The sequence below is a fragment of the Cyprinodon tularosa genome, unplaced genomic scaffold (genome assembly GCF_016077235.1).
Source record: "Cyprinodon tularosa strain WSP-4 unplaced genomic scaffold, ASM1607723v1 ctg21, whole genome shotgun sequence".
Taxonomy (NCBI): Eukaryota; Metazoa; Chordata; class Actinopteri; order Cyprinodontiformes; family Cyprinodontidae; genus Cyprinodon; species Cyprinodon tularosa.
This window is the reverse complement of record NW_024038778.1, coordinates 427858-455240: the sequence shown is the minus strand read 5'-3', so window position 1 is coordinate 455240 and position 27383 is coordinate 427858. Positions and strand designations below refer to the sequence as shown.

Sequence of the window (27383 nt, the reverse complement as noted above, 5' to 3'; positions counted from 1 at the left end):
AAAAGAAACAGTAAAGACAATGCCAGTAGAAAGTTATTGAGATGTTATCAAGCAGATATAGGTCACAAAACAGTGTTCCTAACTTTGACCATCTCACAGAGCTCTGTTAAGTCCCTATGCTTAAAACAGAAGGAGAGAGGTACAACTGCAAACCAACAGAAAACTCTTTCCATGCAAACCTGCAAGTTAACTAAGAAAATAAGAGGCCAATGTTTAAGGTAGAATGGAGGATGTTCTTTTTCCGGGTAGATCATCTAAATAAGTGGTCCATGTAATTATCAAGCATCCTGCTGATATGTTTAGGTAAGGCCATCCTACGTCCTCATCCCCATTTTCACTTACGACTGGTGAGTTTAACATAGCAGAAAAAATGCAAATCTTTTGCAAAGTAAGCTTGTATGATTGATTCAAACATCAAATTTTAAGCAGAGCGTGCACAAGGAGAAATGGGCATGTGCATGCTTTCACACGTATTTAATAGGCATCCCCTTTCGGGAGCGGGTACAGGGTTGTGCATGGACATTATTTCATTTTTAAGTGGAGAGGGCGGGTCTTTTTAAAAGCTCATGAAAATCCTCCACTATACATTTAAGCGTGCAGAAGCTGCAGTGATCTGCAGCAGAGGTAAGAAACTCTGTTACCAGGCCATATGTCAGGTATGATCTGTTCTTTTTCTGGGTGGATCATCTAAATAAGTGGTCTTTGTAATTATCAAGCATCCTGCTGATATGTTTATATAAGGCCGTCCTACATGCTTGTCCCCATTTTCACTTACAAGTGGTGAGTTTGACACAGCAGAAAAGCAGAGCGTGCACGAGAAGAAATGGGCACGTGCATGCTCTCACACGTGTTTAATATGTATTCCCTCTTGGGAGCAGGTACAGGGTTATGCATGTGCATTATTTTATTTTTAAGTGGAGAGGGTGGGTCTTTTTAAAAGCTCGCGAAAATCCTCCACTATAGAGTCCTGCACGGGTCGAGTTTTACCAACCCACACCCGCCCGAACCCATTAGGAAGACTACCGAACCCAACCCGTCACCCGCGGATATGTTCAATTCAAATCCGAACCCGACCCATTGATATTTAACTCGCAACTCGACCGGTTAACACATCATGTAATAGGCTATAGTATGCTGCGCTGCAGAACAGCGCCATTAACACTGCAGCAGACGTGTATGCACTGACTGTGGCCTTTTTGGAGGGAGGCCCACACTGCCGGCAGGGCTTTAAACTACAGTACAATAAGGGTGACCCCAGTGCCTGATTAATATAACATTTCTGATGTCCATAACAACACATACGCATAAAAAAAAAAATCACCACCTACCTGCCCGCACTAAAAAAATATCCGCCCGACCCCGCGTACCTGTTTATTTTTATTTATGTATTTTTCACCCGCAAAAGAGCATTTTAGCGGGTGACCCGTCGGGGACCCGCGGGTACCTGAACCAGTGCAGGACTCTACTCCACTCTACATTTAACCTTGCAGAAGCTGCAGTGATCTGCAGCAGAGGTAAGAAACTCTGTTACCAGGTCATATGTCAGGTAGTAGCAGAGTAATCCAGCAAAAGATTTTGATTTATGCAGTATATGTGGCAAAAAAGTATTATTCTGAAATTCATTCTGAACTCACCACGGTGAAGCCTATTCATTCAACTCAGATATGATAGGAGTTGATGTGAAAGTAGTTTAAGCTAAATATGGGACAGGAAAACAAGTTGCTAGAAACTACAAAAGATTAGGATGGCCCAAACACAGCCGTGACAATCAATCAATTCAGAATATATGAGACGGTAATAATTCATTATCAGATCAAATGTACTCAAGCTATTTACTATCTATTATTACTATGTACTATTTGTCTATGCAAAATAATTAGAGAAATACTCCAAAAGACTTCCATTTGTAAATACTCCAATAGACTCTGGAAGGCTGAAAACACTTTTAGATTACAATATTGAAATATTTTGTGTAAATAAAAAGATTTACAATTAAATACAATGAAGTTTGTGGTTTTAATTTTGACAAACTAATAAAAAAAAAAAAAAGTTAAGTGTGTATGATTAGTTTTGTGAGGCTTTTTATTCTGCATAGAAATGCTGAACTTGCTCCTCTTGGAAGGCTTAGAGCGATTCCTGAAACAACATTTGGTTGCGATTGTTTTACTCAAACTTTCCCACTGTGTTAACCTTTCATGTTACGTCTCAGTTACTGTATGAACACAAGTCGGGAACACTAGGCAAGCAGCTATCTATTTCCTTTTATCTCTAACCTTTCAGAAAGAATGCAATCTGTCCAGCTTGTCTTAACTCTCATAATAAAGAAACATGGCCCGTCACACCATCGATCAGACACACACAGTTAACGTGATTGATGTTGTTATAGATGTAAAATTACTGACTGGTATTCTGTGAGGGTGCAGACTGGGTCTTTGTTTTACTGAGGAAGCAGTTATAGGTCCAAGATATCACTTTAATGGTCTTGTTTATAGGTAATGATGATGTGTTGCCAGGTAACATCATCCACTGCTGTGTTTAGACTCTTGAGGTTAAATAATGACCGGATGATTATGTCACAATTTGATAAAGCCAGAGCTTCCTTGTCTGCCTGCATCAGTGTATGTGTGATTACCCTTATAAAGCTGTATTTTCTGTCCAGGTTCACACGTAAACACAATTCTGTTTGGTCAAACAACTTCAGTGTGACATAAACTGTGCAGCAAGGTGTGTCCTTTGACCCCGCGGGTCAACAGTATTTAGCTTTATATAGTAGCCTGCTTAGAGTGTTTCTCACAAAACATTAAACACACACAGGCACAAGCATTACATAACTGTATTACCCTTCTCATATGACTACTTTATAGGTCAAATGACAAGATTTAGTTCTTCTAATAAGTCTAACAAAAATAAAAGGTTTTTTAAACTGTTTAATATCCACCTGGTTTTTTAATAGATAGACTTTTTAAAAATATTTTCTTCTTTAATATCTTACTGATCACTTCTGATGGGGCAGCATGCAATTCAAGCCTATTTGATTAATTATGTCATGTTGGTAATATGTTAATAAAAAACAAACTCTATTAAATAAGAGGAATATTAATGTTAAATGCACATTGGAATGCATCTAAGTGTTTAGGCATTAAAACTAGGTGTCAATCTGCTAATAACAGTCAGCAACCAGCTGTTAACACATTAGTCTAGGCTAAATTTGTGTAGCCTAGTGACCAGGTGACAGGCTGCTAAAACAAATGATGATGCAGGTGTCAGACCAAAGGGATTTCAGATAACAGGGATACTTTCTGATCTGTGTCTGGTAACATAATCTCAGACAGGCTAGTGGTAAACCCAAAGTAATTAAAGACAGTTCCAACCTTTGTTTTTCTGAAACTGGCCATTGTGGTACTGATGTTTAGCAGAGCGTTGAGGGAGAAAATCCTGTTCTTGGTGAAAAACCTTATAAAATCTGAACAGCATGCCAGAGGACAGCAGACACACCCAGAAGCTGCTCTATTAAAAAGTGGATTGCAGCAGACTGGTCTTTACATGCAGATGAACAATGTTTCAACACATTTTCATCCTTGAAAACACAGTCTTAGTTTAGCATTGTTATCACATTTCAGCCACACCGTATAGTCTTTATCTTGCAGTTCTAAACTTTCTCTTACATCTTGGTTATACAATGGGTTTCTTTGGGATTTCCAACTGAGAACAGAGTTCATTCAAGCTGGTTTCTGAACAGGAAAATATAAACAATACACTTCATAAAGTGAGCGAGAATCACAGACAGACTCCCAAGTGTGTGATCACACGTTCAAACAAAGAAAATTGACACCACATAAAGCAGTGAGAGGAACTGCTGTGCAATGCCACAACCTCATAATAATAAAACAGTATTCCAGTGCAACACAAAAGGAAGCAAAAATATCAAATCACATATGAAAATTTTACTTGAGAAAATTAAAAACATCTGCTACTGTTTTATGATTTTATCTAATTTTTTTTTTAGATTTCACTAAACTAAGGGCAGCCTTTCATTCAAATCCGGGTTCCCTGTTTATTAACTGAAGTTCCAAGGAATTCCACATTAAAATTACCAACTTGAAACATTTCTAATATCAACCAAGCAAATATTTTTCACTGAGATGTGTGCACTGGCAATATGTAGTGGGGGAGGTGTTGGCCTAGTGGTTAGAGCAGTGCACTTGTGTCTGGTTCCATCCACACAGCTTGCACTCTTGCTCCCTGAGCAAGACCCTTAACCTGACACTGCTCCCCGGGGCGCCGCACAATGGCAGCCCATTGCTCCTCAAGGAGATGGGTCAAATGCAGAGGTGAAATTCTCTAGTGTGTGATCAACAAAGTTATATTACTTTCACATAAACAATGCCTGGAAATTAGGTATAGGTTAATAATGGACAAAGCATTCTGCATTCATTTTTTAAATGACAAAGGCGCTAAAAGATTGAATGCACACTCTTGTTTTTAATACTTTCCCCACAGAACGATGCATTTGCAATCATACTGCACAGATTTGTAGTGTTTTCTGCATTCCTGTGTGTTTGTTAGTGGCAGCTTCATACTTGCTCATTGGTCCTCTTCCAAAAGATTGCCAGAGTGAAGACAGCTGTGACCGGAGGGGCCAGGTAACTCGTCACTGATTGGATGTAGACGTAGAGCTGGCCACTATTGGCTGATTGCAGGATGGGGATCCACACCACACTCACCATCACCAGGATCACTGTTACAATTCTGGGACAAACAAAAGCAATAATAGCAACTCTTCGATATTCTACAAAGGCGTTTTCTTTTATGAGCAATTACAGCAGGGATGCCAGAATCTAGTCCTCAAAGGCCGACTGGAGATACGTCTCTGCTTTAATAGATCTGAATCAAATAATTAACTCTGGAGGAATTGACTTCAGCTAAGGAGGTAATAAAGCCATTTGATTCAGGTTTGTTAAAATTGTAGGAAGTCGGCTCTCATGAACTTTAGTTTGACATCCATGAGTTACAATTTATTGCATAGTAAGATAGCGACCCGGTCACCTGAGGTGTACCGGGGATGTAGCTTACCTGCCGACCAACAGCAGCTCCCTCTCAGAGGCTCTTGGCCGGTGTTTTTTCCAGATGTCCATTGTAAAGAGTGTGGAGCTGCTGTTGAAGATGGAGGTCAGTGAAGACATCAAAGCTGCCATCATCACAGCTATCATGAGCCCCCTCAAGCCTGTTGTTCAATAATCACACATGCATAGAATCAAAGCTTAGCAATGTGATTAAAATATTAAGAAACAATAGACAAGTGAAAAAAAAATTCACCACTTGGCATCAGCTCAATGACCAGTTTGGGGAAGGCAATGTTGGAACATCCAACCTCAGCTCCACACACCCGCACACACTCCTCTGGATCCACACATCCGACAGTGTCTGGAGAATGAACAAACAGTTGAGTGTCTTCAAACAGGGAGTAGAAGACAAGAAAAAATATTTTTACACCTAGCAGAAAGCTCTCAGAGGTGTACTAAATGCCAAAAGCATTTGTTGTACCTCGTATGTTGTGTAATGGGAACTTTATGACTTCAGTTTCTTGTGCTGACATTTAGTTTGTCTTAAGATTGGTATGTAGACGATCAAAGGAATTTTACTTCATTGCAATAAAGCCCAGCAATTAAAATAACCAAATTCTTGTAGAGGTAGATGCTTTAAGTGATATTAGTGTTATTTTTTCTTGTATCAGGACTGGCACCCAAACAATGCCACATGTAAACTTAAAAACAACACCCGCAATGTTTGGATTTTCCTTCATATAAGAGAAACCCTGCTTTATCCAATTTAGTTCTAATACTATAATCTAAACTATACTTGAAAAATCTTTGCACAATGATTTTGCTTTGTGCATCCCGTTGTGCGCAGTCTTTTGAGCTGAGTAACAATAATTGGGAGCTTATCCGGGACATGGATTAGGATCAAAACATCTTCCAAGACTAACTTCAACAATACAGACACAATGAAGTGGGGATTTGTGTATACTGAGGCATTAAGGCAGACATGGGCAAACTACGGCCCCCGGGCCGTATACGGCCCGGCCCGTTAGGCTTTTTAATCCGGCCCACCGAACTTGTCCAAATTACCCTATTTTCACGACTGTAAGGCGCACATAAACGTCTTTTTTTGTTTTGTTTTTTTCTCAAAATGTGCGGTGCGCCCTATGTGTGTTGTAACTGCGACTTTTGAGACCACCATGCACCATGCAGAACTCCTCATCTCCTCATTGAGGAGATGATGAAAGCGTGGCTGAGGGAGGTGAATGTAAGGAGACCAGGTGTTTTTTTCCACTCATCATCATCTCTGGTAATCTGTAACTCCATGCGTGCCCATCTCACAGCTGATGTGAAAAACATGGTGAAACAAATGAATGCTGTGCTCGCTGTTATTCAACCGCTTGACATCGGTGTGAACCGGACGCAGCAGGCGCAGCAGAAGCAGCGAGTTTACATGCAAAGTCAATGGTTGACGCGCGTCAAGGCGCAGCAAAAGGTCCCGCAGCGTGTTTTGAGCAGCAGGCGCAGCGCGTCGGGAGCGTTTATCTGACGCGCCGGAAACGCGCTGCTGCTGCTCGAGATGGAAAAATTAAAGTTTTGCTGCTGGACGCGCCGCATCAGCCAATCAGAGAAGCTGATCTGGGAGCTGACAGCGAGACAGACACAGCGCTCTGATGACAAATGATATTAACACAAATGAAAAAGGCTGGATGGATGAGGAGATGATGAAAGCGTGGCTGAGGCAGGTGTATGTGAGGAGACCAGGTGGTTTTTTCCACGCATCACCATCGCTGTTAATCTGTGACTGAATGAACGCTGTGCTCGCCCTTATCCCGGGCGGTCTGACAAAGAAACTTCAACCGCTCGACATCTGTGTGAACCGGCCGTTCAAAGTAATGCTGTGAGCGGCGTGGGAGCGATGGATGACCGACGGAGACCACAGTTTCACGAAAAGTGGAATGCAGCGCCGGGCAAGTTACGCAACCGTTTGCGGATGGATTGTAGATGCTTGGACTAACGTGTCTGCTGGCTCTGTTGTTCAAGCTTTCGCAAAAGCCGGCATTATTTCTGAGGAGCCGCCCGGCACGGAAAGTGACTCTGACAGCGAAGAAGGGGAAATTGGCATGTCTGATTTAGTGCAGCTGTTTAATTCAGAAACAGAGGATGAGGACTTTGATGGGTTTGATTAATACTTTGTAATAAATACTTGAATAAAGCACAATCATACTCAGTTTTGCTCCCGCTCTATTTTTCTACCTGAAAACTTAATTCATCAGCAGCCTCTGGGCAGGGTAGCCTCTGGGTTCACCACGGTGGCTGGCAGGTGTTTTTCATCTAAATAATTTAAACTGCAGGCACCAGGATACCGGTAATAAAAGCGAACATATTCCGTCGGCAGGTTTCAAAATTTTAAGTTAATTTAGGAGTGATCACAGCGCACTGTGTCATCAGCGATGTGTCTGTCTCATGGCCAGCTGCCAGGTTTGATTAATACTTTGTAATAAATACATGAATAAAGCACAATCATACTCAGTTTTGCTCCCGCTCTATTTTTAAATACGCATTAGAGGTATTTAAACGTAGTAGAGGACAGGTACCTGTATATAAGAAAACCCTATAGTCCGGTGCGCCTTATGTGTGTGTTAAATACAGAAATGGGAGACATAACTGAGACTGCGCCTTTTAGTACGGTGCGCCTTATGGTGGTGAAAATTGTCTGTTTTTTTATACATTTCAATCCCCAGGTTTAATTAATGACATTGCTTGTCCAAATGCTCCTGGCCCGGCCCTTCTGTCAAATTTTAGAACCCATTCTGGCCCGCAAGTCAAAAAGTTTGCCAGCAGGGGCACTGTGATGATTCAGATTCTCAAGTGTCATTACATAGAAATATATGATCTGTGACCATTATTCTAGATTGAACACACCCTTTCCTAAAAGCTGAGGATTGCTCTAAAATACAGGTAAATAGAAAAAGGCCAATACGAAAATATCAAATCAAAGCAATAAATAAATGATTGAACATTGGTCTGGATTTGGCCTACAAAAAATCTGATCCAGCCTGACGAATCAATGCAATTATAATATTTTACATACATCTACTACTAGTGGATGAAAGACTTTGAAACTTAAGATCCTTTTTTCAGTTAATGTGTTGAAAAAATAAACCTATCGGCAGAGGGTGACCGCTCTCTACTGAAGTATGTACTGAAATGTGTTACGAGTCGTAGACCCGTGATAGTAGTGTAAGCATCTGGCTTTAAGCAGGATATGTTGCACTTGCTTAACTAATACTTAATAACAACACATTATTGTAATTACCAGTTCTCGTGTTTGCTGCGCTTAAACTTAGGTTTCTCTTTATGTGTTGGTAGTAGTAAGCTACCCTGACAGGTGTACACTACCACTATCCTGTTTAAACAGGAATGAGAGAAGCTAGCTGCAGTCATATGCATGTGTTTATGAAAACCCAAAGGTGCTAATGACAGGCTAACTGAATGCCCATTAATATTATGAATCCTGCACTGAGAGTGTGTGTGTGCAGACAGCCTCACTGTAAACATCAGATTGTCTTTTGTATAAAACAAAAAAAGAGTTAGATTCAGGTTAGAATAGCCTGTATCAATGTTTGTATCTTAATAAATTTCAAAGACATTGGTTATGTGCCTCAAAAAGCAGAGAGATGGCTTTATTTTTGCTTGAATGTTTACATTAAAGATGTTTTGGGGGAAATCAGTTGCCAGTGAAATAAGTTGACATTGACAAAAGTAATAATAAATAAAAATGAAAATCATTACATTCATTTTTAATTGTTGTTCAAGAGAAATATTAATAATAAACAAACAAAAAAACAAGTAAACAAGTCTGATGGGGCTCATAAAATAGTTTGTTGGTGAAATGTTCATGAGCAAGGTGCTCTAATGTATCTGGGACTGTTTTGTTTATTTTATTATCTTTTAAACCACAACTCAATGTCAATGTTTATATTTGCTGAATAATAATTGAGTAAATCTTTATCTATATATATTTTTGTTTCTAGTTATTTGAATTACTGCAATGAATTTAGCCTTTTCTTTAATGGGAGTGTTGCTAAAGTTTCAAGCACAACTGTATATATTTATCTAGTAAACTACAATCCATTTCATGATTGCCGGTCCAAAGTGGGAGAGGTGTACAAGCGGAAGGAGAGGAGCAAGGTGTGTGCAAAGTGAAAGGTCAGGAGAAAACAGGTAAGAAAACAAACAGAATAGAAGCAGGCCAAACAGCAGTTGATAAGCTTACAAAGAAGAACCTTTTATTCAGTGAACAACTTTACAAATACAATAGAAGTCAGTCTTGCACACAAAAGAGAAAACTCATTCGATGGAGACTAATTCAAATGCTTTCATGAAATGTGTTAATCTAAAAGCTTTAAATGGATGGAATATTCTTCTAAACAAAATGCAGCTTTTTGCTTTCCTTGTCGGGTATTTGGCACAAATTTCAGAGACGATGGATTTAGAATGATGGAGTCTGTTAGTGGCAAAACACATTAAGCAAGTTTCAAAAATGTGTGTAAAAAGCTTTGAAATTCATCTCGCCTGGCCATAAATCTCACTAAGTGCTCAGCACCACTGAACCTTTGATCCTAGAATCACACCTGATTAAAAAGTAATAAACTATTTAAGTACCAAAACAACATTGGTGTTAGTGCCACGTTTTAGAACCAAAATGGTGCAACCAACTCGATTTCCTCAAACCTTTCTTTCAGGAATGGAAGAAAATCCACCTTTAGATTCTGCAAGCAGGCATCTTTAAAATGAAACATCTTAATTTGTTCTATAATTAACGGTATTGTGGAGGACTTTTACGGATTTTTGAAGACCCACCCTCTTCACTTTACAAGAGAAAATGCACATGCACAACCCGGTACCCGCTCCTGAGAGGGAACACCAATTGAGCTCATGTGAGAGCATGCACAAGCCCATTTCTCCTCGTGCATGCTCTGTTTAAAAGTTGCTGTTTGCATCACTCATGCAAGATAACTTTCCAAAAGAAGATTAGCTATTTTCCAGCTATGTCAGTCTCACTACCGGTAAGTGAAAATGGAGATGAGCACATAGGACGGCCTTACCAGACTCGGACTGGTAATCTGTGATGCATTTTCCCGGTGGGCCGGTCCTAATTTCAGCATGTGAGGGTCGGCCCTCCTTAAATCATACCTGCCCCAACACTTAGTCACCGGCCAAATAACTTAAGGAGCTCAAAAACTAATGCAATGTTAACTCCCTAAATGATGCATACAGTAGGCCTTCCTTGTCATGCACATCCTTGTGATACTTGGCATATGGTGTAATTTCTATTTCTTCAAACCTTAAAATCCTTGCAGGAAACAAAATTATAATAAAACTAAAATATCTTCTTTAAACCAAACTACGATGTTCGTCTTATATTTGGCGGATTTATGTTTGAATATTTTGCAAAAATATGTTGCGGTGCATGATGGGGTTTTGCATCTAAAGGCTAACGTTATTACGCGGCAGGTTGGGATGGCCGTCTATGGGTAAAAATTTTTATTTTCTTTAGATTTATGGCCTTAGAGATCACTAGACTTTGGTTCAAATTGGGCGAGATTTCATATATACAGGCGGTTTATGAAAATTTTTTGTGCTGGAAAACGTGGGTGTCATGGTTTTGGTTTTGTTCAAGTTTTATCTCTGAGCTTAAATAAATAATAAATTGAACATTATTGATCTCACACAGGAGAAATTTATCTCTGCATTCAACCCATCCCCTTGTGGAGCAGTGGGCTGCCATTGTGCAGTGTGGGGTTGAGGGTCTTGCTCAGGGACCCAGAGTGGCAGTCTGGGGAGTGGGGGATCGAACTCCCAATCTCAGGATTCAAAGCCCTATGCCCTAACCACCCGGCCGCACCCCCCCCCCTTGCTTGGTTGCATTGGTTTTATTTCGATTCTTGTGTTCTAGGTATTTTTGATTGTATTTGAGTTCTTAGATATTTCCTGTTTGCTCTCTTGTGTCAGTCTACTTCTCCCTAGCTCCCTTCTTGCCTCCTCTGTTCACACCTGTTCCCAATCTGCTAATTAGCCTGGTCTTTTTTTCTCTCTCCCATATATTCTCCTGCTGTTCAGTCACTCTTGGCTGGATTGTCGTCATTTATTTGTCCCCTTCTTGTTGTGAGTATTCCTGGTTTTCTGCATTTTTGTGGATTCATGTTTTGGGTTTTTGCTTCTGTTGAACTTTTGGTTAATTAAACCTTCAAGTAACAATCTTAAGCTTTTGTGTCTGCATTTGGGTCCTGTCGGACCTCCACCCCCATTGTGACAGTGGGTCAGTGACGATGCTGTGTCGTGTGAGTGGGTGTCTGGCTGGCTTCGTGCAAGTGTGGATGTTACGTAGCAGCAGTCACTGTCACGTCAGTGTTAATAACAGAAGTCAGTAAAACTGCATTATAGAAGTCTTGGTGATGGTTGTCATGTGATGCTGAAGATAGATGGTTATTCTACAATGTGTATTCGTTTTGTGTTTCACATTTGAGATGCATGCGTTTGACTATTTTTCTTTCGGGTGGGCTGGTGCAGTTGGAAAAATGCCAGGGCTGAAAATCATTCCTAATTCCGAGCCTGGGCTTTACGTAAATATATCAGCAGAATGATTGACAAGTAGGATGACCACTTATTTTGATGATCCACCCAGAAAAACAACATCCTCCCCTATACCTTTAAGTACAAAAAAATTTACTTATATAGTCTAATCTTAGCATTTAATAATTTTTCCACAACATTTTATCACTCTATTATCATGACTCAGCATATTTTCTTTCAGGATGATTCTAAACTTTTTCATTACTTGTCCCCAGCTGGCCCAGATGTCTAGATTATTATTGCCAAAGTATATTAATTAACACCGCATTGTGGCTTTGTTATTACAGTCTTTCATAACGGCAATGATTTGGGTAAGAAAAAAAAAACAGTTTTTTTTTCTCTGTCCGGTCTGGGGTGGGGTTTAAAGCCTCTGTTTCCACACCAACTCCCGGACACCCCGCCTTTCTGCCCCCGGTCACTGAGCTTCCGTTCCCGGACTCAGTGATTAGACTCTCCGCCTGTCCCTCTGGATTTAAAAGAAGTTTGAACGTTGTTTTAGAGGAAGTCGTGAACACAAGAACAGCGGCGTGAACCCGGATACAGTCAGATTCGTGCCACGTTCATGAAGCGCAAACTTTGCTCCAACAGCTGCCTGAACATCTGGAAACCTCTGAGCTGCTGCGACAAACTGGAGGAAAAGTGACTCGTCAGCGCAACATTTGGACTGACTCACGCAGTTTTAGGACATTTAACGGGGGGTTGATAACGTCTGTCTGAGTCTGAGCTGCGTGTTCCGCTTATTGTTGACTCACACAGGCAGAAACATTCATCCGCCGCCGGGACATCTGCCGAGCCCTGAGGCTGCGGGGCCGCCGGCCGGGAGCCTCCGTCAGGTGAAAGGCGTGGCTCTGGGCGGAGGGAGCTTTGTTCAGACTACACCTGAATAAGGGATCCAGTTACCCAAGTCTGTTGGATCGCTGTTAGCTGCTTTTAGCTTATGGAAATTCTACTAAATGGGTAACCCACAGTCTGAGTACCGTAATGACCGTATAGGCTTGACCCTTTTGGAAGACAGAAAACTGCCTCAGACTGATTTTAGTGCTTAACTTATTTTTTATTGAAAGTTGGAGATTATGGCTTTGTCTCAGGTCCAGTGTCTGGACGACCACCACGTCAACTGGCGCATTAGCGAGAGCAAGCCGGAGTTTTTCTACAGCGAGGACCAACGGCTGGCCCTCGAAGCACTCATCACCAAGGGCCGCGATGCGTTCACGGACTACATCCAGAAGCACGAAATTCGAGGGTTCCTCTCTGAAACGGAACTGGAGAGAGTCACGCGCATCGCCGAGGCGTACAGACCGGGCCACGAACACCACCCGAGACCGGGGACACCCGGGGCGGGGAACTTGACTCCTGGGTCCGGAGAAGAAGGAGAGGACGGAGAGGTGTCGCTCGCTTACTGGCCGGACCGGTCCGAGGCCTCTGTGGCGGAGCTGGACCTCGGGTGGCCTGACTCCATCTCATACAGAGGGGTGACGCGCGTGACCGTGTACACGCAGCCTCCCACAGAGGGTCACACGCACATCAAAGAGGTGGTTCGGAAGAGCATTGCTGGAGCTCAGAAGGTGAGGAGTATGGTGCTGGTGGAGGTTTATAATAGAAACTCATATAAAATGTTTGGTTGATCTCACCATTCCTTTGTCCATGTGCCTAAGTGCCTATATGCAATTCATAAAAAAACTTTAATAACATTTATAGATAAGGGTTGTGCTAAGATGGAAGAAATATCACTTAAAAACTATGTTGTGGACAGTCATTTGCATCCTTTTGAAGTATAGAAATAGAAAATTAAAATCATTAAAGAGGCTGGCATTCACAAAGGCTACAGCTAGGCTTATTAACAGAATGTTTAGTGGAAGGAAGAAAACATGTTGGACAAGTATACAGTCAAAAACAATAATCACAGCCTTGCGATTTTAAAGAAGGGCAGCAAATAACGATTGTGTTGCTAATAGGTCAGTATTTAAATAATTTTTTGATTAATAATTGGATGTCAAATGTTGCTTTATAAGAGATTTTTCATAATACCATGTTTACTGACAAATCAGGTTTTCATCTTGAATGCAAAATGCATTTATATTTTTACAGTTATGGCTTGATTTCTGCTCTTGTTTGGTATTTGTTTCTGCAAATCTGTCTGTAACAATTATTTGATTACTGAAAAAGCTGCCTGTTATTTCGCAAATCAATGATTTAGGATTAATCAAATAAATGTTTTCAGTACTCATGTATATGAAAGCCCATTAGAGAGTCTATGAGAAATCGACAAGCCATGGTGGGATGCAGCCAGAGCCACCACAAACACAGACATACGGATCACATGGGCTTTCACCGCTGCATTCCTTTTATTCCTGCCAATCCTGATACAGAGATGTCAGATGTGCATTATGGGGGGAAATTGGGAATCAGGAATTAGAATCCGTCCTTTTCACATGATGGATTGAAAAAAAAGTTTGAGGTCATAAGAAGTTCGAGGAAATATAGATAACCAGGCTGAGTTGGTAATGAAAATACCTTCACATTGTAACAACCTTTTGTGGTTAGATGTTTCCCGGTATCATAAACGTTACCTGACAGTAAATTTTACACTTTTATACCAATGGATTAGTGGTTTTGATTTTATCAGTGCTTCTTCTTTTATAGAGGGGAGGCCATCATTTTATGCTCACTTGGCAAACTCAGCTCAGACTATTCAGTCTATTGTCTAAAATTCAACTCAAGCCTAATGTTCTTTCCATGTTCTGTTTGCCGCAGCTTTCCTTTTCATACATTTGCTTCCCAACCATGTGCCGCCCTCCCACACGCCTACATCAAAGTTTTATAGAGGCAGGTCTGAGCTTGAGGTGTCAGAGGAAAGAAATGCACTTGCGTCACTAAACACGTTTACATGCCTGCTAGACGAACAACACTTTTACCTTTCTTACTCATAAGTCTCATATGACGGTTTAGTATTACACTAAAGATTAATTAGACCTTATTTAAAAATCACAGACATAATTATATGGATTAGTAGACTGATTGGTTTTCCAAATAATCTGAGAGCTGCTTTTCAGTATTGTTGGCAGATGTTTTGATATTAATTTAAATCGTGATCATCTTGTTTTCCAGTTGTGCCTTTTTGGTTAAGTCAGCAGGACTGCTATGTCTCTGGCGCTACTTTGCAGCAGAGGAACACAGAGTCACCCGTCTAGCCGCATTTTATCGCCTCTCTGCAAAACATTCTTTGTCTCTAACAGTCACTTGATGAAACTTGTACTTTCTGGACTGGAATTCATTCCTTCCTAATTTATTGTTCCTTCCCCTAAAGTGCCCAGCTTCCTCTGTCCATTTAATGAGTTTAATATTGTTGATAACAGTAGAATAATGTGAACCCACCCTTAGACCAGGAAACATTAACACAAGCTCTGCCTTCCTGTGTGTGTGTGTTTTATTTTCTTTATTTTCTTTTTTTGTGTATGTGCAGGTGATTGCTGTGGTGATGGACGTGTTTACAGATGTGGATATCTTTCGAGACCTTCTGGACGCATCCTATAAACGCAGAATCCCTGTGTACATAATTCTGGATATAGCTGCAGTGCCCTGCTTTCTTTCCATGTGTGGAAGAGCTGATATGCACAGAGGGCACCTAAAGGTTTGTATGCACACACCCGCACATGGATGGGATTTTGATTAGAAGCAGGGAGTAGAGGACAATCTCATTAAAAATGTTTTTTTTAAAAACAGGTTTGTTCTTTTAGAGAAGTATTCTTTAGAAAAACAGTGTTTATCAACAAGATCAGAGTTTTTGATGTAGAACTAGATTAGATGGCTTTATTGATTTAGTCTTGCTGGTTCTTGCCTTTAGGCGTCTCCCTTGTTCCAGCCAGTTTTTCAACATTGAACATTATTTTTCTGCCTCTGAGGTAAACTGGTTAAGCCACTAACAGAAAATGCTTAGTGTTTCACAGGAATTTTATAAAGGAGTTTTTTAGACTGGGGGCCAGGAAGATGCTGAATATTTTCCCGCCTGTGCTGCAGGCAATTAAATAAGCCACCAACACTCCCTTCGCTGTCACTGTTTCTCTTTCAGTTCCCCACCTTCCTCTCTAAGGTATGCGCCCCGTTTAGCTTCTTTTTTTCATTTTTCTGTCCTCAGTGTTTATGGCTCCTTTCTGTAGCTGCTCCTATGAGATTTTGCACAGATCTATCGCTCAGCCAGGAACCACACCCTTATCACAGAGCTGAAGACAAACACCACAGGGTGTGTCAATGAAGCATGAGAGTCCAAGCTCTAACCTGCAAAGTCACTCAACATCATGCAGAGATTATTAATGCTGAGCACCAACTCTTAAGCAACAAGGAAAGGCTTTCTCTTAAGGCCCTCCAGTCTGTTGTTGCCATTATTTTCCCCTTTGTGCATTCAAGTCCTGTCTGCCCTCAATGCCAAACCCTGTGGAGTTTTACAGTGCTAACACTCTTTGTGTGTGTGTGTGTAGAATCTGCGTGTGCGCTGCTGCGGAGGGTTGGAATTTTTCACGCGATCGGCACAGAGGGTTCGAGGATCCTTGAGTCAGAAGTTCCTCCTTGTAGATGGAGACAGAGCCATCTCTGGTTCATACAGGTGAGCGCTAATAATTCAGTGCTTGGTCACTAACATCTAACTGACTGTCTTTTAGGTTTTTAGTGCCTTGCAAAGTTTTCAGTTTTTCTATAGATCCTGGCTTCTGTCTCTGATCACTTTAAGACACCTCACCAAAGAACCAAAGAATTATGCACATACCCCCGATTATACCTCTCTCAGATTATTAAGTATCTACCTAATGTTTCAGTTGGGCTGGACCAATGGTGTAAGTTTGGGTCTACCAACAGCTTCTTTTTCTGTTGAATCATAGTCAGTTTAGGTAGAGCAGGTCGGTATTATGAAAACAATAGAAAAAATTGAATTGCTTTTAGATATAATATAAAATCTAAAGTCATTTTTGGGCCCAAAGCAACTTTTTCAACAGTCATGTACTGCTAAATATCGTCTTTTATTAGATTTGAAGTAATGTAGAAAACAACCATCAATAGACAATTGTCAGCTTGCTTTTAAAGGCTCATGATCATGCTTTCAAAGTACAACCACTGGCACTGGTGACTGTGTCAAAAGTACAGCAACAAGTGAATGCTTTGTATATGGGCAGGATAGGTGGCTGCTTTCAGCAGGAATTGCTAATATTTCCCTGGCAAATGAAAATAAACCAATCCTCCATGTAAGATACTTTGTAAATGGATAAAAATGTACTATTATTGGGTATAATATGGAGTTTTTGGGGGGTGCAACTTTGACAAAATTATGTTTGGAAAATACCCTCCATCCTAATACACATTCTCTATACACTATAGGAACATCAAAAGCAGCGTGCATACTTCACAGGTGGGACAGCACCAGATTTTTGACTAAATAAATCCCTTTCCTCATTTTAAAAACACGCAAGGCACAATAAGTTAGAGAGCAGCGTGACAGCAGCTGGAGGAACTTCCTTTGTTGATAAAATAATGTAAAGTACAAAACAAATTGCATGGATAACCAAGCAAATATTATGCTTTTAGCTAATTATCAAATAGAAATATGAACTGAAAACTTGGTAGAAGGTTATTGAAAAACAATGACTGAGTTCTGTGTCTGATTTTTACAAGATTTTCTGCCCTGTTGTCAAAAAGAAATAATTGTTATTGCTTCCACTTCTTCTTTTGTCCTCCACCATCTTATTTCCTGTATTTTTAAACACACATTGCACGAACATTGGATCAGAGGTAACTATAAAAACGTTCATCTAAAAAATAGTAAGGCCCTTGAATTGAGCCAAAGGCTAGTGTTAGAAAGCTAGACTTAAAAAACGTACACATTCCCTATACCGTTCTAAATCGAATGTTCAGTTTGTTGGTTTTGTCTAGTTTCTATCCCTCACCCAGGCCTTAGAGTTTACCCCGCAGGAGGAAGCTCACATAAATCAACCACACACATCCTGCTCAGCAGAAAATTACTGACAGAAATACTTAGCAACTAGCTGATGTACAAAGAGGAGAATGTAGCAGCCACAGAGGCAGATAATATCCTTGGTGTCTCGTGGGGAGCTGGGTCGTACTAAAATATGATTGCTAATGCGTCACAGTTGCAGCACCGCTTAAATCTGATTCATGGCAGCTAGGCCACAGCTATGCTGCTTCTGTTTATTAGCATGCAATGCCTTGAAGAAGTTTCACTACCTCTTTTAATTATTACATTCATGTTGTTGCCAACATCTTTGGATTTGATCAGAATCCAATAAACCAACACAAAGGACAGAAACCCTTTGAAGAGGGAGTTTTGGAGTGACTATGACCTGGATGGCTGAGAATCTTCCACAGGAACTTGCCTTAGATGACTTGTGGGTTTTCAGACTGTTTAACTTGCCAGTTAAGAAGGTCCCTCCTGGCCACAAAACCAGCATTTTTTCCTTGTCTATCAAATTGCTTTTAGCAAACTACTTGAGCTGTGAATCTCTGCAGCTCCTCCAGAGTTACTTTGGTTAATGTTTTTCTGGGTCAGTTCCTTGTTTTATGCTGTCCTTGTTTGGCTTGTCGGGTTAAGTGGCCACCCTTGTTGTGGTTGGTTTATAATAGTCATATTCTGATAAAAAAACAAACAAGCTAACCCTGCTTCTCCTTGTCTGCTATGTTCCTTCATGATGCTGTTCATTCTCTAATTCTATCCAACAAAACCTCTGAGGCCTCCACAGCACAGCTGGATTTGTTACTAAGATTAGATCACTCACAGAGAGATGCTGCTGATAGTCAGGAGACTTTTGAAGATATTTGATGACCCTGGGATCTATGTATTGGTGTCCAAGTAACGGGAGGCTGTATTTTATGTGTTTTTTTTTCTCATACAGATATAACTGTTAGTTTCAAAGTGAGTAAATGTGTAAGGGCTATGGATACTACAAGGCTTTCTTTCTTGGACTCATAAGGGCTCAGTAGATTTCATCATCCTCTTTTTGTCTTCCAGCTGACTCAAAACCAGTAACGTTTATCAGTTATTGTGAAACTGATGTGAAGGCAAATCTCTTCAAATTACTTAAAACAGCTCAGAGACATTACACCCCGTGGACGGATTGTGTAATGGTTTCTATATCCAGTGTTCATCCTTTCTGGTCTTTTGTTACATGTTGCAGCACATCTAATATCAGCTGAGGCTAATTTTAATAAACTAGCCAGACTTTCCTGCAGGCAAACACAGAACGCCTTTGTCTGTAGAGGCGTGCTTGTCTAGCTTCTTCACTGCTGTGACTCTGATTCCTCCAGGAAGGGTTAACAATTATGTGATTTGATCAAAGATCATCTGGAGATGTGTGACTTCAGCAAAAAGACATCTGGTGCAGTTATATGGCTGTAATAGCTTACTACTTGGGTTTTTCCCAGGTGGTAATGAAATGTTAATCTACTCCGGTGACCTAACGTTTTAATCTCTGTGGTGTTGCAGTTTCACCTGGTCCTCTTCCCGCCTGGACCGGAACCTCATCACCGTCATAACTGGGCAGGCAGTAGAGACCTTCGACATTCAGTTTCGGGATCTCTTCCTTACGTCCAGGGGAGTGTCGCTCAGCAAGGTTCCCTTGCAGGACGAGCCAATCCCCGACCCGCTGCCTCAGACAGTGCCTGCACCTGTCCCAGCTTCTGTCGCCAGAAAGCTCATCAATCCCAAATACGCACTTGTCACAACAGGAGCTCACACAAGCCCCACCCCCTCTGACCAGAACTCCAGTAAAAAGGAATCAAACTCCCAGATTCCCGCTGGGTTGAAGGTGATGAAAGCACGCCTTAAGGAGGTTATTGAGGAGTCGCCCCTACACCCTGGGTTAGTCCATCTGGAGAAAGCCAACTTAATCCCGTATCTGCCAACCTGGCCGGAGCCAGATCCCCCGAGTGATGTGATCGGCTTCATCAACATCAGGGATGAAAAGAGAGCCCATCAGGTTCACCTCCAGAGGTCGGAAAGGTTCGAGGTCAGCCAGGCTATACGCTTCAGCTCACCACTGACTCAACCAGCACCGACTGAGGAATCCAACGCAAATCAGGGTGAAAAAGACACTCAAACAGGAAACAATCTGCCTGGGACTGGGAGTGCTAAAGACTCCACCCCTGTAGTTCCAGCAGAAAACAAGCTTGGATCCCAAAGTGCTCCAAATAAGGACCAAACTGACTCCAGAGGACCCACTGAGAAGCCCAGCTCATCTCCACAACATGAACCACAAACGTCTACAACACAACTCAAAGTTACTACTGATACACAGCCTATGGACAATGCTGGAAAAACTCAAGAAACACCGCCTGCAGCGCCTCCCGTTCCCAAACGCCGCACGCTGCAGTTGGTCATAGACCCCGCCTCATCAGAGCAGCCCGGTGAGGCTCAGGTCACTCTGATCAAAATGGACCAGGTGGATAATCTACACAAAGAGCAACCCGAGAAGACCCGGAACCGTATCCGGTTAACGTCGAAGAATGACAGCGGAGACTCTGGCAGCAACGAAGAGGGGAGCCAGGACAGCACTAAGGTCATCTGCGACCGAGCGCTCAACGACGAACCCTCGAGCGCTTCCACAGCATCAGAGGAGGAGTTCTTTGACTGTTCCCAGCAGGACGCAGGCGGCGAAGCGCTCACCAACGGGGGGCAGACCGGATCAGGAAGAGGGCCTTCCCACGGAGACGGACTCAACATGATGGCTCGCTTCTCTCAGAGCATGCTGGACCTGCGGGAGGCCAACCAATCAGAGGGCGGCTCCTCCCTCATTCGGCAATCCCAGCAACTGCGTAGACAGGGACATGCTTCCCCACACCGACACATAGGACAGGTGAGCACACATAAAAACAAAAAACCACTTGCTAACCTGTAAGAAGTGATAAAAGAACTAAGCCAGCTTCCATTGCTTTATGAACAATGATTTTGTTGTTTTAAGTTCTGGAATTACAAGTCCAGCCAACCTGCTTCATTAGAACTTATTTATCCACCGCCTCCAAAAATGTCCTAACACCCCTTAAAATCGTCTAGTTTTTTCCCACTTTACAACAGGATGCCTTCATAAGACTCAGGATCTTCATAAGATCTATTTTTCCCCTTGCTTCAACAACATAAGAGTTTCTGGTGCCACAAAACCAACAAAGGACTTAGTTTGACAAGTATATGTTGTGTGAAAAAAAGTTTAAACTTCGAAAATGAGGCCGTCTGAGTTTATAAGCTGCCTGGTATAAACTCTCATAAACTTTTAGCATTAATCTGGTGGAAAACGTTTTTGCTGATGTTAAACAGAAATAGAACAACTGTTCAAACCAGCCTTACTATATATTATCTATACAATCCAAGACACTTTTTGGAGCCACTTTGAGAAAGCTAATTAACCAGTGTGGCTCCGGGGCCTCAGGTTATCGACCTCTGACCTAGACAGACAGGATTGGTAAGGAAAGCATCAGGCAGAGCAGCAGTCAAGGGGCCACCATGTGTTTGCAGATTGAAGGCCATCCAGGAAACACGACAAACATTCAATAGGTTTTTTGATCAGAAGAAGGAAAATCTGAACTTTAATGCCAGCATAGAAATACGTTAAGTGGCAGAAACGTACCGCTGAACATAGAGCTCAACACATGATCCTTTTTTCAGTAAGGAAAGGGAAGCTTACCAGAGCTGATGGGAAGATGAATAAATGGAAAACTAGAACAATTCTGGAAGAAAAGACTTGGATCAAAGCGTCACGATGGCTCAGTCAGACCCCAGACAGGGTTTTTATCAAGGATCTGAGGCAAGACTGAAATATTTGCTGTTCACAGGTGCTAGGCAGAACAGGGCAACATTTCAATCTGTTGATACGGACAGCTTTTGCTGGGAATGATTCTTCTACTGAATATTGACCAAAACAAAGGCACCCCAAACCTTTTTAGACATTTATTTGTAAACACTTTAAAACCATGTAGGATTTCTTCTTCCACTTAGAAATGACACAATACGTCATGTCGATCTATTCTATCAATTGTATGAGTATCCATATGTTTGCAAATCATGTTTATTTTTAAGTAACTCTTCAGCCAAAGAAGGAAGATTCCCAGGATGTTAGGTTTGCATAAAGCTGTGTAGTTTCTCTGTGTTGAACTGAGAAATAAATACTGAAGGAAGCTTTTGCGTAAGAATGATATTAAAAATGTTTTTTGATTGTATGGCATTAAAAATCCCTGCTGTCATTATGACCCTGCGTCTGTCAGGACTGATCACTGGGAAAGTCCTCAGCTTCCCAGAAGTATTTTTTTCAGCATTGATTTACAGGAAATGCTGAGAATCTTTTTCAGACATGCACACACACACACACACATACATCTGTTTTACAAACTCATCTAAAAAAGAAACAGTTTGCCAGTTCACCTGTGGCAGCGAAACAAGTCTCTACCTGCAAAGACACGGCGTGTTTTACCTTTGTTCTCTTAATTAAAATCAATGCGTGGATGTTGTCTTTGTTTGAGTGGGCGTGCACCTGGATAGAGGGCTCGGCTAATCATGCCCGGAAGGATGATGAAGATGAAGGGCAGCAACTTCAGATAGGCGGCAAAGATTGAAGCTCCTTTGACGTGACTCATGTTCTTAGCTGACAAGGACCGTTGTACAATGACCTGTATGTACAGGAGAGATAAATCAAGAACAAAACAATAATATTAGGAGGACAAATAGAGGTTGAAATAATCTATGGCCACCATGAAAGGAAAGTGAAGGGAAAATATGTGCTTCCCCAAAAAACAGGTTGACCTACCTTTCGAAGAAAAGGTAAAAACAAAGTTTCTTTTAGAGAAAATTAGGAAGTTTTAGATACTAAAACAACCCTAATTTCTAATTAAACATAAATTATTCATCAAAACAGAAATGAAATGGGATAAATGGTGAAATAAGAATTGTAAAAATAGACTTATTTCAAAGCATAACAAAGAAAATGATAAAAATCCATCCATTTTCTCCCGCTTAGTCCTATCTCAGTCTATGGGCGAGAGGCGTGGTACACCTCGGATAGGTCGCCAGTCTGTTGCCAATTAACCTAACAGGAAGAATTAGGAGTACCAGTAGAGAACCCACACATGCACACGGAGAACATGCAAACTCCATGCAGCAAGATCAGCATTCCGCTGATCAGTTGTTTGTTTCTTGGCATGGTGAACCTTTCAGGTAAACGCCTGATGTAGGCAGACCAATTTAAAGCTATTTCCTGTTTTCGGTTCTCTTATTATTATTTGAAATGTAGAAAAAATTAATATACCTTTTTATATCCAGACATTATTCCAGGAAGTGTAAATACTGTATTTAAGGGGGACTAACTATTTTAAGAATCCATCAATTTTGTGCAAAATGTTTTGTATCTTTTACAACTAAACATTTTTGTGTTTTCTCGTTTTTTTGAGGTCGTTTTCAATATTATTCTAAATCTTTGTTTTAAAAAGAAATCACAGTATTTGTCAATATGACACATTACTAAGTATCTAACAGTGATTAAGGTGAGGGAATGGAGTTATTATGTAGTTAAAGAGTTTTATTACAACATATTTAATGGTTTATTGAGGCTTGTCAGGTGCTGTGTGGCATAAAGATGACAAGATCAGGAATAAAATATGACGTGCTTCCTATTCCTGTTTGTTTGTACTTTCACTTATGTTTCACAGTTATAGGGACTCTTATCAGCTTCAGATTACATTCATATTTCGTTTCTAAATATTTTCTGTGTGGTTCTCTTCGAATGCCAACAAAGAAACAACAGATAAGAGTCACAGACATTTTCCAGTTCACTCCATTTATTTCACTCCAGGCTCAGTGAAACAAAACAGTCCTGAAGGGCTTAGATAATGATTTGGAAAGTTGAAGAGCAGACAGTTTCGACATGAGACTTAAATTAATGATTGTTAGCTGAAGCATTTTTCTGAAAAGTGACTGTGGGTCATCTCACCATCTGTAAGACATTTTTGGGCCTCTGTGAAGAATTAGGCCTTAAACCTTTTTAGATTTGTTACATGTAGACATTTTACTTCTTAAACAAATTAACCCTTTTTTGCTAAAGTATATTAGAAAAGGGCTTTTGAAAAATACATATATTTTAACATATTTCTACATTTTTAGCTGTCTTAAACATTTTTAAGACTTCCTTGTGGTTCACAGTTTGAAGAGGAAAAGAGAAAAGCAAATAATTTGTTACTAATTAAAAGTTCAACACTGTTCAAGTGTAAAAAAGTTAAAGATACCTTTGAAAATGGTATTTTCAAAGGAATAATGAGGCGCTCAAATTTAAGGTGGTATTTTTTTCACTATGAGGTTAAGCTCCAGATATAAAAGGATAAAGGTTTTTGACACATCTTTGGAGAGGATGGTGACAATTGTGAAGTGGTCTTTAAAATGTCAAACATTTAAACAGAAGTGTGTGAGAAGAGATTTGCTGAAAGAAATATAAATGTCTTAATAATTTTTTTATAATATTTATAGATAATAGAAATGTGTTCTAAGAGTGAAATTATTTGACTTCTTACTTTTTAATCTACCATATTTTCTGGACTATAAGTCTCTGTGTTTTTGCCATGCTTTGAACCATGCAGTTTATTAGAAGGTGCAGCTTTACTGTTGATTCCAGAAGAAGGTGGAAATGGAAGAATTAGGGGTTTATTTTCATTTGCAAAGGAACATGCTAGCAGCAAGCACAGCAGAGAACAAATGTCCGGAATTCTCACATTTTGATGTTTATTTTCCGCAGTAAAGGAAAAGTCCAGTCATATTCAGAATACAAACTTCTGAAAGTACTTTAAGGATGAAATTATTACATACTTTTCAATAAATGATATGGGTTTTTAATTAAGAGTTTTTCATTTGACTGTTCTTTACCGGAGACATCCATGTTTGTCAAAGAGCACTACTGCCGCCTACCGGTGTGGGACGTCACGGTGCGGTATCGGCTGTTGAGGAAGTCCTGCTGCTGTATCTGATGTTTGTCACAAGGCCCTATTATCCATATTGGCCATGACCAGTGCACTATGTGGAGCAGAGAGTAACGGATGAATGACGTGTTTTTTCTCTGGCCAGAAGTTTGATGGCAAATCCTCCCTCTTCAAGTTGGCAATCCAATGACGAGAATCGGAATCATGAATCGGAAAGGGAAATAACTAATATTTTTTCACTTTTACCTATGTATTGCAACATCCAACTGCCATGCAAGTGGGCATTGTCTGTTTAACTATAGCTCTCATGCATTTCAGTGATGAAGTCCTCTTGAAACCTTAAATAATTGTAGCTGATTGCAGATGTGTCTAGTAATTCTCATTGACTTTGCTTGTAAAGCGGGGAGAATGGCGCTAGGGTTTCCGCACCAAGACCTAAGTGCCAGAAGATTTCAGTAGTGAGGTGTCACAATATTTGGGCAAAAATGGCCGGTCCAGGACTCAGTGATGGCAACGAAAATTAATATTTTCAATTTTTTTACTGATTAATGGTAAATTAATTAAATCACAGCAAACATATTAGTTTTAGGCATTGGTTATTACTTGCTGACCGGACTTTTCCTTTAAAGCTGCTGAACCAATAAAGAGACTGAGCTCAAATCCTGCAGAGCTGAAATAAAGAGCTGATAAAGCCCCATCTTTCAGTAGAAGCTCTTACTGTTGTGAGTCAACAAGCTAACGGCAGCTAGCATTCTTCTTTGTCCCTACTACAGGGACGATATGTAGAGCTCCCCCTATAGGTTTGGTGAGAGAAATTTCAGTAGATATCAGCGGTGCATATATTATAGCCCACTGTGGCTTATGTATGTACATTTCCAGTAAAAAAAAAAAAAAAAAAGGCGTGGCTTATAGTGAGGTGCGCTCTATAGTCCGGAAAATATGGCATTCTTTTGCTCAATAACCTATTTTAATATAAAATAACTCGGGTAAGAAACCAAAACTGACAAACCGCTTATGAAAGGTTGAAATAATGTAAACTGAATTATGAGGGACCAAGAATCACCCCTTGTGGTACTCCAGGGGTTACTCATCTCTCTGTTGCTTCTCTCCTTACAGCTTTGGCCGGACTCAAGGTCTCCAGCTCGTGATGCAAGATGGAAGGGTCCCAAAGTTATAATTGCAAAACCGGGAAGTTATCACCGCCCTTCAAGAACTGCTGCTCTCGTGATCGGAGGACACCGTTACTGGCAGGGGCAACTGGTGCCGCCCGACCCAACACAGCAGCGTGTGGAAGCCCGCTCTGGGCGATCACCACGGAGACACAGTCCTGGCTACAGGAAGATATCACCCCAGCCAACAGCTGACCCAAAGGGATTGCTCGGAGTGTCTCTGTCAAAACTCAACAGCTTTAAAAGTTTGAAAGGACGAGCAGGAACCTCTCAGAAAAAAGCATCTCATAGTAATAATGCTGCTAGGTAGAACCGTTGGTTAGAACAGGTACATGAGGTCCTGGTTAGAAACTGGGAGCAATTCAGTTTGGACTGTTTTCGATTTAAAGCCTGCAGTTCAACATAACTAGGAGAACTGCTGTGATAAGCAGACGTTTCGTCTGTGGGAAAGGAGCTCTGACAGTAATATAGCAGTTATTTGTGTTTACAGACGTGCACATGTGCCATGGATCCTTTGTTTGGTTAAAGAAAAAGATGGACTATTTCCTTCATTTGGTACTTTGTTCAGTATGTTCTGATATACTTGTCTGCTAAGCCATGCACTCATACCCTAACAGCATGTTGAGCCTAGAATTACCTCAGATGCTTTTCTTTTTCCTTAAACGGTAATGTTTGTTCACGTCCAACAAACACAGATGAAGTGTCTGAGTTATGTAAGGTTGTGTCTACTTATAGAAACAGATCAGGCATCAGCACTGATAGCGCTGTGATTAGTTCCACCTATGCACAAGATGACATGATTACTTTTACATATTTGACAAAGGTTGTTTATAACCTGTGCAAATGTAGACATATCCAGTGTACTGTCATGGGACCGAAAATGAATGTTTTGAATTAAAAGACAGACTGTTGCAAAGATAACTCTGTTTTTGACTCCTCCAGTTGGAAACCTGCTGAAATGAAATAAAATGTTTTGGGAAGCTTCATCAAACTGACAATGAGGGCACACTAATGTGGGCATAATCCAGTTTAATGGTTGGGTAAGGATCTCTAGCTTTAGGTGTTGTTAGAAATGACCCACATATATCAAGTTGGCAATCCAATGACGAGAATCGGAATCATGAATCGGAAAGGGAAATAACTAATATTTTTTCACTTTTACCTATGTATTGCAACATCCAACTGCCATGCAAGTGGGCATTGTCTGTTTAACTATAGCTCTCATGCATTTCAGTGATGAAGTCCTCTTGAAACCTTAAATAATTGTAGCTGATTGCAGATGTGTCTAGTAATTCTCATTGACTTTGCTTGTAAAGCGGGGAGAATGGCGCTAGGGTTTCCGCACCAAGACCTAAGTGCCAGAAGATTTCAGTAGTGAGGTGTCACAATATTTGGGCAAAAATGGCCGGTCCAGGACTCAGTGATTGCAACGAAAATTATTATTTTCTATTTTTTTACTGATTAATGGTAAATTAATTAAATCACAGCAAACATATTAGTTTTAGGCATTGGTTATTACTTGCTGACCGGACTTTTCCTTTAAAGCTGCTGAACCAATGAAGAGACTGAGCTCAAATCCTGCAGAGCTGAA

The 27383-nt window shown here is 40.8% G+C and overlaps 2 protein-coding genes across 2 annotated transcripts in view; one reads left to right on the top strand and one right to left on the bottom strand.

Moving 5' to 3' along the window:
- Window positions 1-27383, bottom strand: part of slc5a10 (solute carrier family 5 member 10) — a 45776-nt gene that overhangs the window by 5194 nt on the left and 13199 nt on the right. Inside the window, exons 9-12 of the mRNA XM_038285285.1 lie at window positions 22196-22331; window positions 5317-5424; window positions 5074-5224; window positions 4581-4749 (exon numbers count right to left, since the gene is read on the bottom strand). Coding sequence (XP_038141213.1) covers window positions 4581-4749; window positions 5074-5224; window positions 5317-5424; window positions 22196-22331 — 564 coding nt within the window. The remainder of the gene's footprint in view (window positions 1-4580; window positions 4750-5073; window positions 5225-5316; window positions 5425-22195; window positions 22332-27383) is intronic.
- Window positions 12076-26776, top strand: LOC119783659 (protein FAM83G). The gene is made up of 5 exons (XM_038285284.1): window positions 12076-13243; window positions 15142-15309; window positions 16154-16278; window positions 19162-20530; window positions 25740-26776. The coding sequence occupies exons 1-5, from the start codon at window positions 12752-12754 to the stop codon at window positions 26100-26102; spliced, it is 2517 nt and encodes an 838-aa protein (XP_038141212.1). The 5' UTR covers window positions 12076-12751; the 3' UTR covers window positions 26103-26776.

Coding starts and splice junctions, on each gene's coding strand:
- LOC119783659 (XM_038285284.1), top strand. CDS start 12,752: ATGGCTTTGTCTCAGGTCCAGTGTCTGGACGACCACCACGTCAACTGG. Junction 15,310..16,153: donor TGCACAGAGGGCACCTAAAG/GTTTGTATGCAC, acceptor GTGTGTGTGTAG/AATCTGCGTGTGCGCTGCTG. Junction 20,531..25,739: donor CACACCGACACATAGGACAG/GTGAGCACACAT, acceptor CTCTCCTTACAG/CTTTGGCCGGACTCAAGGTC.